Source organism: Colobus angolensis, unplaced genomic scaffold, assembly GCF_000951035.1.
Source record: "Colobus angolensis palliatus isolate OR3802 unplaced genomic scaffold, Cang.pa_1.0 Scaffold197, whole genome shotgun sequence".
NCBI lineage: Eukaryota > Metazoa > Chordata > Mammalia > Primates > Cercopithecidae > Colobus > Colobus angolensis.
The window spans coordinates 115037-128955 of NW_012115121.1; the positions used below are offsets into that span (position 1 = coordinate 115037).

Below are 13919 nucleotides of genomic sequence, written 5' to 3' on the forward strand. Positions count from 1 at the left end.
CATCCATGTTGTTGCAAATGACAGGATCTCATTCTTTTCTATGCCTAGATAGCACTCCATCATGTATATGTACCACATTTTCTTTATCCATTCATCTGTTGATGAACACCTGAGTTGCTTCCAAATCTTGGCTATTGTGAATAGTGCTTCAACAAAGATGGAAGTGCAGATATATCTTTGATATACTGATTTCCTTCTTTTGGGTATATACCTAGAAGTGGAATTGCCAGATCATTCTGAGTTTTTTGAGGAGCCTCAGACTGTTCTCCACAGTGGTTGTACTAATTTACATGCCCACCAACAGTGTATGAGGGTTCCCCTTCCTCCACATCCTCGCCAGCATTTGTTACTGCCTGTCTTTTGGATAAAAGCCATTTTAACTGGAGTGAGATGATATCTCATTGTGGTTTTCATTTGCATTTCTCTGATGATCAATGATATTGATGAGCACCTTTTCATACACCAGTTTGCCATTTGTATGTCTTCTTTCAAGAAATGTATACTCAGATCTTTTGCCTATTTTTAAATCAGATTATTAGATTTTTTTTTCCTATAGAGTTCTTTCTGGTTCTTAATCCCTTATCACACAGGTAGTTTGTAGGTATTTTCTCCCATTTTGTGGTTTATCTCTTCACTTTGTTGATTGTTTCCTTTGCTGCACAGAAGGTTTTTAACTTGATGCAATTTATTCCTTTTATGGCTGGATAATATTCCACTGTATGGGAATACCACATTTTTGTTTATTCATTCATCAATTGATGAACATTTGAATTGTTTCCACTTGTAACGCTATTATCCATAATACTGCTATTATAATACTGCTATGGAAAAGTTTTAGTGTAGACATATTTTTTTCAATTCTCCTAGGTGAATCCCTGGAATTGCTGGGACATGTGGTAACTATGTTTAACAGTTTAAAGAACTGCCAGACTGTTTTCCAAAGTGGCTGCATCATTTTTACATTTCCATTAGCAATATCTGAGGTTTCTCTACAGAAAATATTCCAGTTTCTCTACACCCTCACCACCACTTGTTATTGTCTATCTCTTTGATTATAGCCATCCTAACGGTGTGAAATTGTATCTCACTGTGGATTTGATTTACATTTCCATAATGACTAGTAATGTTGAGCATCTTTTTGTATACTTACTGGCCATTTGTACATCTTCTTTGGCTGGCCAATTTGTGCCTTCTGTGTCCTTGGGTTTTCATGAATATAATTTGTACACTTAGCCCACAAGTTCAGCTTTGGGTAGAATATTTAAATGAATGCTGGAACTTGGATTTTAAAATATAACTAAAAGTTTCTTCTGTCATGGCTTTTAAAGGATTTATAATTTAAAACTGGTATGTAAAACTAACCCAAATACCCAGTGTATTAAAACAAACAAACACACAAAACTTACTAATTCCTACCTTTTTGACCATCTGTAGCAGGCTCTTCCCTGACCACAGCAATTCAAGCCTGGTATTCTGTGTCCTCCAGATCTTTTCATTATCATACCTTCTCTGAAAGAGACATAAAATTAACCCATCACCTTCAAATTTCCTGCTCCCACGTAGCTTATATAGCCTCCCAACATGGGACTAAATAAACCATCTCATTCTCACATGACTTTCCTCCCTACTCTCTCTTCCTCGCTCTCAACTAGCTCAGCATCCTAATTGTTAGGCTGGGTACTCTAGAGATGAACCCTAAAACATACTGGTGAGATATAGCCCCTTCAGCATTTGGGGCGGTGTGATTCTGTTGTGCGCTACACAGGACCTTAAGCATTCTGTCTCCTGGCTCTAAATGTTGAGTGTTCCCTCCTCAACACTGTGACACTGTGACAAACTAAAAAACGACTCCATGCATTTCCACATGCCTGCACAGGGATGCTTCACCTGCTGTTGAGACCATGGTGCATCTCACACACAGATTCCAGGACATCCCTGTGTCTCTTCACACACAGTTCTAGCAAACTAGTAAACTAGTTGAGCTAGTTGAGCCATGCCAAAGGAAGCAGAGCACAGCTACTAGTTTTGAAAAGAATATCTTAATTCTGAAAAATGTGACAAGAAAAAGCAATAACAAAGGCTAAACTTAAAAAAAAACTTTTGAAACAACTATCAACAATGCTCTTAACTAGAACTTGAAAGTTAAGCTCTTCATGTTTTCAAGCTCTAATATTGTGAAGGAAAATGATAAACTTCCATCTGGTTATACAACATATATTTTACATAGTATTATTTTAAAGTAATCATCAAAATAAGTGTAAACATTTAACTTTATAAGGGATTATAAAAGGAGATCTTATATATTTGATTTTTAATGTATTCTCCTACACATCATACTTGCTATAGGTATTGGACACTTCCACTGTTGGGTTAGAAAGAATCTGTGCTATAAGCACATGACAAAGACAGTGGAGCAGTTGCTACCATTGTTTATCACGGAAGATGCTCTGATTTGTATGAGTAATTCCATCAGTTGCTTTAACTCTACTGGGGAGAAGAGAAGCTAGCAGTAAAGCCAGGAGGACTCCATCACCATGGCATGCTGCTATATTAAGTGTTAATGCATATCAACTTTTCATACTTCTCTTTCAAGGTTTATTGCAACTTACATGCCCTTTGGTCCCAAATCATGGATGAAAGATAGCTGGCTTATATCAAGAAACTCTGTCTGAAAAGAGGCAAACAAAATCCATCTTTAGCAAGGAAAACAATTCAAATTTATGCATTAAAAAACATGTATTAGGTATAGCTGTGTGTAAATACTGTTTGGTGTGCTCCACAGACTACAGAGATCAATAATAATGGCATTGCCCTAAAAGAGTGCAGATTAGAAGGATATAAATAATGAAGACACACTCTACTAGATCTTCTAAATCTCAAGAGAGTGATGTGTGCCCTAAGATATAGAGATAAAATGCTCAAGAAGCTTGGAGGGAGAGAGAGTCCATTCCCAATATTCTTTCATGTTTGTTTTTGTGGCGCAGGGTGGATATTGTGTGGCACAGTGTACACTCAAACAATAAAAGAATGTGAGAAGCGAGTGATACTGGTGCAGGACCTGGAAGATGGACTGGATTTGGGCACACAGAAATGGGAGATGAATGGTGGGCTAGAACAGAAGGTCCCAAAAGGTTATAGGATGTACAGTTGGGTTACAGTGAATAAGATGAAGGAAAAAATGAAAAATTAAACAGGCTGAAAAGAGAGTGGGGAGGGCTTTGAACATCAGGCATAACAAAAATAATTATTTTTAATCAGTTGAAGAGGAAGAGAATTTTAGGCCCACCTTCACTGTATTAGAAGGTTAAAAACTGTAAATATTATAACAACAACTGTGGCTGTGCTTACTGAGTGCTATGGGTTGGTGTTATGCTAACCATTTTTCATGCATTATCTCAAACCCCTTTGAAGCAGGTGCTGTATTTCCCATTGTACAGAAGAGGAAACTGAGGTTTAGAGTAGGCATAAGCAAATATTTTCTGCAAAGAGCCAGACAGCAAATATTTTGGGCTTTATGGGCATACATTTCATTTTGCAGCTACTCTGCTGTTGTAGCACGGAAATAGCCATAGACACATACATAAATGAATAACTGTGGTTGTGTTCCAATAAAACCTTATTTATGGATATAAAACATGAAGACAATCTAATTTTTATGTGTCACAAAATATTATTATTCATTTGATTTTTTCAACCACTTAAAAATATAAAAACTATTCTTAGTTCACAGAACATACAAAAACAGGCAATGGGCAATGGGCAGGATTTGGTCCACGGGCCCTAGTTTGCAGGCCTCTGTTTTAGAGAAGTCAAGTAAGTTGTCCAAGATCACACAGTTAAGAAGGGATTAACTCAGTATGATTAACTCATTATGAAGTCAGACCAAAGTCCGCGCCCTCAAAACTAAGCTGCAAAAGCCAAAAGTCATTCAACATTTATTTAACTCAAATTGCATTCCTTGCATATTCTAGGTAGGTGAGAGCCAGATGTAAATGTGGAGGCATAGAGGGGAAAACAAAACAACATTATGTAATAATGGTTAGCATATGCAGATTTGCAGATTTGCAGATTTTTTTAAAAAGTGACCAAGAATAAGTTCAGACTATGTCAGTAACAGCCTTGATAGACAACAGAGACTAAAAGGATACTCTCCCAGCATTAGGAAGCAGACGGGAGACCAAATATGGAAAACATCAGTGAAGTTCTGTGGGATGAACCACCCTAGATGCATGTGAAAGTAGTTACAGAGTTATAGAGTAGTGGAGGGCAACCACCTCCTAGCTGACGTGACATCATCACAGAGGCAGGGGCATTTGATCTAGGTTTGTAAATGGGATTAACAAAACAAAAGTTTTCCATGACAGTTTTATATGTGATTGGACATATCTAACACTATTCTTGTAAAAAAAAAAAAAATTACAAATATCTCAAGGCTGTCTATCCTTGTAAGGTTCTTTTTTTTTTTTTTTTTTTGGAGATGGAGTCTCGCTCTGTCGCCCAGGCTGGAGTGCAGTGGTCAGATCTCAGCTCACTGCAAGCTCTGCCTCCCGGGTTCACGCCATTCTCCTGCCTCAGCCTCCCGAGTAGCTGGGACTACAGGCGCCCGCCACCTCGCCTGGCTAGTTTTTTGTATTTTTTAGTAGAGACGGGGTTTCACCATGTTAGCCAGGATGGTCTCGATTTCCTGACTTTGTGATCCGCCCGTCTCGGCCTCCTGAAGTGCTGGGATTACAGGCTTGAGCCACCGTGCCCGGCCGTAAGGTTCATTTAAATGCTTGCATTTTTCTCTTTTCTTGGGGTTATTTGCAGAAAATAGTCTTTAAAATTCAAAAGGACTTATCTTTTTAAAATCCTAAGTCAAAGGTATCTTCATACAGCATTTTTTAAATTCAGAATTTCAAAAGTCAAGGTCTCACCCAGGCATACTGGCTCACGCCTGTAATCCCGGCATTTTGGAAGGCCAAGGTAGGTGGATCACTTGAGGTCAAGAGTTCAAGACCAGCCTGGCCAACATGGCAAAACCCCATCTCTACTAAAAGTACAAAAATTAGCCAGGTGTGGTGGTGGCATGCCTGTAATTCCAGCTACTCAGGAGGCAGAGGCTGACGCAGGAGAATCACTTGAAACGGGGAGGTGAGTTTGCAGTGAGCGGAGGTCACGCCCCTGCACTCCAGTCTGGGCAACACAGCAGGACTGTCTCAAAAAACAACAAAAAACAAAAACACCTCAAGGTCTTTACATTTCATTTCTTATATAAAACAGTGATTCACTCAGTATCATGCATTTTTATCTGATTTGTGAAAACGCTTCTTAATTGGAAAATGTAGTAACCTATGGGTTATTGGAAATGACTCACAGATTGCCAGCCATAAAATCCAAAATATTTTAAAATCCTAAGTCGTAACTTTTATCTCTAGCGAGCAGACAAATAATGTCAGTCCTACTTTACATTTGAAGACTATACTCTACTACAGAGGCATAACTAACTTCTGCAAAGTCCCTTCAGTCCCAACCGAAGGGAAGAACAGGAAATGAAAACAAAAATCAAGGAAGCCACTAATCTAAATAAGAAAAAAATTTTCTTATTTACATAGCTGTTATCATCAAATAGTTGACAACAGAAATATTCTCCGAAATCATTCAGAAACGGTAACTTTTGGAGTATCATAACAAAACTGCTAAGTGTAAAGAGTCTCAGACAAGTAGATAAGCACACATTAATAACGTAGAAAATTGAAAGTTACACATTAATATGAAATTTAATTTATCCTAATGGCTTAGTAAAGTTTGACTGGAGAGAGATTTTAAGAAGGAACCAGGCCTATTATATAGAAAAGAACATATCCAGCAATAAAAGATTTTCTAATAGAGTTATCAAATTGAAAGTAAGTGTGTCAGGGTCAACTGAGAGGCAAACCTAACTAATAAAAATTAAAATTTAACAAAGATGATGTTGTCCAAACTTCTTAGTACGTCTTCAGTGATAAGAATTCTATTCTCCATTTGGGCAAGTGATTCTCAGGAATAAGAATTTAAAGATCAATTTAGCCTAACAGTATTTCACGGGGCTTATTCTATTGATCTTTTGAGTAATGTATAATCAATACCTTTTGTCTTTGTTTTTTGGCAAAGGAATTTGTAAAATATGAATACAACTGAAATAATGTTGCAATGCAATAATGTTCTTGGCACTAGGTGGAAAGTGGTCTCAAGTAAAAAATTCCAACGTGATCTACCAATTGGATACTAAAAACGTTAGAGAAACAGAGAAGCAAAAATATTTCTATGTCAAGAGACAAACAACAAACCCGAGGGGTAACAAAAAAATCCTGAAAATCACTTGGCAATCACGTACACACTGCCCCTTCCACCCATCCTTGTACTGTAAGAGAAGGGTGACTTTCAGAGGCTCCTTTTATTTCCCAGGTAGCAAAAACTCAAGTAAACGGCCAGGTGGGAAATTATCAGATATAAGGAAGGTAAGAGCATCGAGCGGGGCAAGGTCCTTGTAGACTCAGGTACTCCAGGAAAGGCAGGGAACAAAGAGGACATCTAATCTATGAAGGAAACTGGGAGGCTGGACAAAGGCCTAAAGTCCTTCTAAACGCTAAGACTCAATCATCAGAAAGAAAACATTTCCCTTAATTTGAAGATGTAGCTGTTCAAATTAGTACAGCTTTTCCCTGTTGGAATGAAAACACTGCGTTCATGTTTATTCTTTACCTACTCTTCCCCTCAAGTTAAAGTTCATTCTACAAAACAAGGGAGAGAGGAACACAGTATTACTGATCTGTGGGATGTTTTATCCAAGATTTCAAGCTAATCATCTTCTTGGGGATAAGGAATCTGAGTCACATGAGTTAAATGATTCACTTCAAGGTAGAGATATGATCCTATCAGCTTAGGGCCCTTCTCTTGGAAATTGTACAATTTGTTCCATTTCTAGATTTTAATCTCAAGTATGAAAAAGGTACATTTACTGCTCCTTATTCCTCTTATTTTAATTCCCTGGAAAATAAACATTTTCCAGGTACTAATTAAAATGCCTAGCTAGTGAGTTCTCTACTACAGCCAGCACTAATACAATTTCAGAATACAAAAGGAATTCCTGTTTGAGATTTGTTTGTATGTTATTACACAACTCAGATATTGCTATTTTTTACATATTTATGCTTAGAGTAAAGGGGAAATACATTTGTCCTCATTTTACAAATGAGCAAAGAAAACTGAACAAATCACCCATAGTCTCTGAGGGGACTATCTGATGATGACGACACTAAAACACTAGGATGCTCTGTTTTGCAGAAGCGTAAGAAGGAAACAAAAGAATTAAAATCAGAGCAAGTCTTCATAATCATGGGAGAAAAGTCTGAGCACAAACCCAACCAATGACTATAAAGAAAGAGGAAAGAACTGTCCATGTCTAATTTCAGAGGCCATTTAAGAAAAATAATGTCAGTGCTTAGAACCCTAAACCAAATTCCTTTGGCAAAAATCCTATTATACAAACACCTTTATAATAAATTTATCTCCACCTTTTTTTTTTTTAAAAGGCAGAGTCTTGCCCTGTAGCCCAGGCTGGACTGCAGTGGCACAATCGTGGCTCACTGCAACCTCTGCCTCCCAGGTTCAAGCGATTCTTCTATCTCAGTCTCCCAAGTAGCTGGGATTACAGGCGCCCACCACCACGCCTGGCTAATTTTTGTATTTTTAGTAGAGACGAGGTTTCACCATGTTGTCCAGGGTGGTCTTGAACTCCTGACCTCAGGTGATCTACATGCCTCAGCCTCCCAAAATGCTGGAATTGTAGGCATGAGCCACCATGCCCAGCCCTATCTCCACTTTTTAAAGTGGTCTAACTTTACCAAGACATTTCTAAGCTGACCATAGCATTTTAGTTTAGTTCTCAAACTCCTGATGATAAGAATCACTTGAGCTATTTGTTAAACACACTTGTTCCAAATACAGATCTGGATGGCCCTACAGAGATTAAGAACATATCCTGTTCAGTCCCTTGACCTATGATCCATGATTCTATCTGCTTAAGGACCTGAATTGACTTAAAATAGGTTTGTTTTATACTTATAAAAGTGTAAATTTATTATATACATGTTAAAATAACTTTTAATATGCTTTTTACAGACAGTAAAGTATTTTTAACAAATACTTTTTTAATATTTCTCACAATTATTGAAGAAAACACATAGATTCCAATCTCATTTCACAAATATGAGGCAGAGGCCTACAGATCTAGTCGTTAGGCCAGACTACATTTAAATAAAAAGAATGTTAGAGAATTAATGTATATTAAATTGTATCCTGTGCTTGAATCATATTGAACAATTCAGCTGTTGGAAAGAATAATCTCAGTAATTATAAAAAACGAGAGGGAGTCTGGGTGCGGTGGCTACGCCTGTAATCCCAGCACTTTGGGAGACCGAGGTGGGCGGATCACAAGGTCAAGGGATCGAGACCATCCTGGCCAACATGGTGAAACCTTGTCTCTACTAAAAATACAAAAATTAGCTGGGCATGGTGGCGGGCGCCTGTAGTCCCAGCTACTTGGGAGGTTGAGGAAGGGGAATTGCTTGAACCTGGGAGGCGGAGGTTGCAGTGAGCCGAGATCATGCCACTGCACTCCAGCCTGGGCAACAGAGTGAGACTCCGTCTCAAAAAAAATAAAAAATAAAAAATAAAAAGGAAAAATAAAGAAAAAGAAAATAAGAGGGAGAATCTCCTCAGCCAGTTGCTAATGAGGCTTTCCCTTCCAAAGGAAACGTTTATAGGTCACTCTGGAATTTCTAAATACAACATGGCTTAACTTTGAAAATATTTTTATGACCGGAAAAGTAATTAAAATGAACATTTTTTAAACGTAAACATTCTTTAGTCAATAGTAGAATCCCAAATGTAGAAAAGTACATAAAAAGAGAAGAATGAACTCACCAAGAACTGTTAAAGCCAAAAGAAATAGTAAAAGTAAAATCACAGGCAGGCAGAAAAGTAAAAGAAATGGAAAATTATTGCATATAGGTACTAATACACATTTAAATAATTGTCTGTTGTCTGATTTCAGGCAACACAACAGGAGGTATCATTTTTATTAACAATAGTAGTAGTATCCTTATTCATTATGTTATTTCAACAATACAAGTTACTGAGTCCCAGAAAAAAAGAAACCCCTGCCTCCCATCATCTTTCTCTTGAGATTCTCTGGTGCTATCTGAATTCCTGTTTTCCTCGGAAAACCCTTCTCCAGGTTTACCAAGACACAGAAGCTCCGTCAAGTCCATTGAATGCCCCAGTGCAAGCTGCTGCAGGAGGCAGGTAGTGACCTAGACTCAGGTCAGCTATGTGCAATGGGGACCAGCTGGATGTATATTTGGACCAGACTCCAAACTGTGTGTTGCAAGGCAGCAGGAAGGCAGCTCCTGTTATGAGAAACTCACAGAGCCAATTGCTCTTGCATCCTCTCCAAAATACACTAAGGTCTTTCCTCTTTCTGTTTATGTGTTTATGTGATGCCATTCTCTAAACTAGTGGCCAAATCACAATTGCACCAACTCTTGAGTTCTGCACACATATAATGTAGATGCACACAGCCTCATAACAATACAATTCACACAAATGCATCCATACATCCAATAAACCAGTGCATTCTCAGTTATCCAGACCTCTGGATAATTGAAGGCTAAACCTTTAAAAACACCCCACCTTTAACAGCTCAGAGCTAATTGTTTGCTGACACTAGAAAACCTACTCCCTCCCTGCTTGCCAGCTGCGTAACCCAAGCTTAATTTCTGTGGCTGCATCTAAGCCCCATCACCTCTTCTCTCTTTACTTGGATTCCTCAAGGCTTTTTTTCTTTCCTAGCTTTTCCCATGCTTCTCACTTTCAAATGAAAAGACAGGCCTTTAACAGGCATGACAAGCCAATCAGATGGCAACCGCCCTACCCACCACCAAATCTTTAGGCATTCAACTCCCCTCAACTGTTTTCATCACTTACTACTCAACAGTTACTCTTTGTAGCTAAAAATGTTTTTTGGCATTTTCCTGGAAACCTGAGAAGAGAAGAAGGCTGATTTCTAGATAATCTAGCCTATAGCAGCATTTCAAGTTCATTTAAATCTATTTTTATAGACATCTTAAGTTCATTCAACTTTTTTAAACAGCATCACACCATTGTAAACTGGATCCTTGCTGTCAAATCAACTTTGTATTCACTTAATTTAATTCAAGGATGAACGTAGATGTGGATACAATCACTTGTGTTAATAAAATGATCCAAAATTTAGCTGACAATTTACTATAGTGAAAATTACTCCAAACTCAAATCACTGACTAGTACTTACTGTGGCATGATAGTTTCTATACATGGGCATTTTTAGTATCTTTGTCAAATAATCTTCCAGTTGTTTCTGTAATGCAAATAACTTAGGTAAGTGTTAACATGGTCATATTTATTTTTAAAAATTAAACAGTAGTGACAATGATGAGATCATCATTTTCATCTTAACTTGTATAAGTTATTCAATTATTTATTAATATAATCATGGAGCAAGGAATTCTGAATAGCATTAGTCTGTCATTTCCATAATTCTCTTGAACTGTTATTTAAATATCTTCTTACTTTTTAACTTTCCATATGCTTAGGTCTTCTATAAACTGCTGACAAGCCCTGAGCTATATATTCTTTTAATCCTCCATAATTATTATAGCAGGACTTGCTGTAAGTTGTTTTAAAGAATTTGTTGATATTACCAATAACTTTCATTTTTTTTTCAATTCTAACGCTGAACTTACTGAAAGATACATTACAATTTTTAAACAGCTTTCCAGGAAAAAAAAGTGGAGAGAGGTTAAAAGACTTTCTAGTAGAATGTACTGATTTTAAATATGCTAAACTGTGTGGAGGCAGATGGGGAGTAGAGGGATATAGGCTTGGGGCACTGGAGCAACAGATGTCAATCATATTGACCATGATATAAAATTCAGCATGGTTTTGCTTAATCACGAAGTTTCGTTTTCAGTTGAATTCATACATGTGCACACAGTAAACCAAAACTATATAATTTTATATGCCTAGGTATCTTGGAAAATATGTGGTCCAGATACCTACAGAGATTTTAAACAAGATGACAACTACAAAGGAGAAATCAAACATTCCCTCTGGAACATAAATGTTTCAGATTACCAAACAGAACTGATAGAAATTAACAAACACTTGTTCACTTTCTAGTAAAAAAAAAATTAATCGTCCACACTCTGCAGCACCCATCTTGGAAGCAGGAAGAAGCGCCCCTCCCCTGGAGTTTTCTGTCCCCGTGCTGTGCCTGTCTGTACTCCGTCATACTCTTCTCAGGCCCTAACTGCTCCATCTATAGTTTAGGAATGAGATTTTACATATATTTAAGATGGGCTATTACAAACACAGAAGCTTATGTATGGAAATATATTATTTTAAAAGAGTAGATCTCAAAATCCACAACAATAAGTTCAATCTTTGACTCACAATAAGCTCAAAAAGGTTCTAGTCGGGAGAACAGCTTCTTCATAATCTTAAGTCCTAACCAAGAATGATCTTCCCCTTCTGAGAAAATGCATTGTATGGCTTGGGGAAAGAAGGGACTGCCTAACTAGTTCCAGAAAAGCTAAACCAGCCTGGGGGATCGATGAGTGGATGAGAGGAGTTGTAGCCAGGCCTACTTCACCCCTCAGTAGATGCTGTGTTTCTACAGCACTGCAAAATTAGGTTCAAAACAACAGAATAGTGAAGCAACTTACTCTTTTACCAAGGAATTGTTCTTCTCTTATCATGTTTTCAGATGAACGGGGCAAACTGGGCATCTCTCGAGGCTCCTCTCTGACGTTTTGCCTCCTAAATGTGTGTCTAAAACACAAACACACAGAATGCAAACACTTACTAGATTATTCTGTGACTATGACTTTAGTGTATCTTTCATGAGACAGCATATTTTTAAAAGACTATTTAATTGAAAATATCTACCAACAATAGACTAGTTAGCCAATACTGTGAATTAAATACACTTTTTATTTATTTATTTTAGAGACTGGGTGTGCTCTGTTGCCCAGGATGGAGTGCAGTGGTACAATCATGCTCACTGCAGTTTTAAACTCTTGGGCTCAAGCAATCCCCCTGTTGCAGCTGAGTAGGTAGAACTACTAGCTACCACCACCTGCCCGCATCCAGCTACATTTTAAATTTTCTTTGTAGAGAGGAGGTCTTGCTACGTTACCCAGGTTAGTCTCAAACTCATGGCCTCAAGTGATCCTCCTGCCTCAGCCTCCCAAGTGGTGAGATTATGGTGTGAGCCACTACACCCAGCCAAAATACACTTTCCATTCGACTTGTATACTGGCATAATTAATTCCAAAATGGTTACCTTCTGGTGGGAATGGGGATTCGGATAAAGGCTTTGTACTTGAGCAGCTCTCTGTGAAATTCTTCAAAGTGCTTGAATTTCCTCTTAACTTGCCATTTAAATTCCCCATGTGTTAATTCAATAGTATAAAGATTAATACTTGGTACCTACAGTGATACATAAAAATGTTTGACATTTTAGATAGCAACAAAAATTCCAAAAGCTTTCAGTGAACAATATTTAACTAGTAACAGGGAAGTATACTTAAGTCCAGCCTACTTATTTTGTGTAAGTACTTAAGTAAATTTTTTTCAAAAGCAGCCAGTTACAGAAATAATATTCTCTAAATGTTCACTTGACGAATTACATAAGACAAACTTTCAATCACACATGAGACGATTCCTACAAATGCTATTCCTCCAACATATGTGTGTGTGTGTGCATCCACGCACACACACCTGAAACAAGGAACTAGGTGGAGGAGACAATGAGAGAAGGCCCTAATTAGTCTTCAGGGGTCCAGTCCACAAACATAAGCAGTGAACCAGGCAATTGGCAGGGGTGAGAGGTATTGTACACTAAGAGCACCATCTTGGCTGTTTTTGTTCTTCAGAAATGGCATGACATGCCTTCTCTCCTTCTCCTGTGAAACACATTCCAAGGTCTAGCCTTGTCTATACCACCCACCCACCCTGAGGAGCCAGCAGTGTTAAGGAGGCATGGGTGGAGAAAGTGAATGCGGTAATGAGTGTACAGTGTACACTTGTATAATATTATATATATGTATTATCATTACTAAATCTTCATAACAAGCCTATAAGGTAAGCACTGTTATACCCCTTATTCAGAAGAGGAAACAGAAACAGAGATGTTAAGTCACTCGTTCAAGATCACAAGGCAAAGATGAATTAAATCATGCAGTTTGGCTCTAGAGTCTGTCATTTACTCCCACATGTTAGCTATCTTTCAATCTAAATGCTGGCAGGTGAAAACAGAAAACAAAGCTCATCTTAGAGACATTTCTGAGTGAGTTCTGCTCAGTGGTGTATCAGGGAGACATGGACCCGAGTTACAGGGAAAGCCTAAACCAGAGGCTGCCACCCAAGCGAGTGCAGGCTGGGAGTCAGTACATGTGCAGGTAGGCTGGGACAGCACGAGGCAAAACCACCCAGAAAGCGATGCAGCGCATGCCACCTCCAATAGACAAGGAGGAAGGGAAGGCAAAGCTGTGCCCTGACAGCTGGTTATTAATCTGTGCTTCCCCTGAGGCAGGAGGCAATGGTGGCCTTACTCTGCCATGGCTAGAGCTTAGCTTGAAGGGACAAAAGTCACCACCCTGCAGCCATTTTCCTCCCCTGGAGACTTAACAACTGCAAAATCCAGGCAGGAACAGAGAAAAGGAGCTACCCTAACAGTTTCTTCTAGTCCAATCCATTTCAAAGGGCCTACCTTTGATGGCTGAAGACATTTTACTCCAAAGCCTTTTCAGTGTTCAATGAAAAAGCACATGAATGAGGACTAAAGGATGGTTTTC

At 38.3% G+C, this 13919-nt stretch overlaps 1 protein-coding gene across 1 annotated transcript in view; it reads right to left on the minus strand.

The window, feature by feature from the left end:
- PLD1 (phospholipase D1, phosphatidylcholine-specific) overlaps positions 1-13919 on the minus strand; it is a 159075-nt gene that overhangs the window by 113017 nt on the left and 32139 nt on the right. Inside the window, exons 4-8 of the mRNA XM_011940988.1 lie at positions 12407-12552; positions 11787-11892; positions 10355-10420; positions 2610-2668; positions 1417-1509 (exon numbers count right to left, since the gene is read on the minus strand). Coding sequence (XP_011796378.1) covers positions 1417-1509; positions 2610-2668; positions 10355-10420; positions 11787-11892; positions 12407-12552 — 470 coding nt within the window. The remainder of the gene's footprint in view (positions 1-1416; positions 1510-2609; positions 2669-10354; positions 10421-11786; positions 11893-12406; positions 12553-13919) is intronic.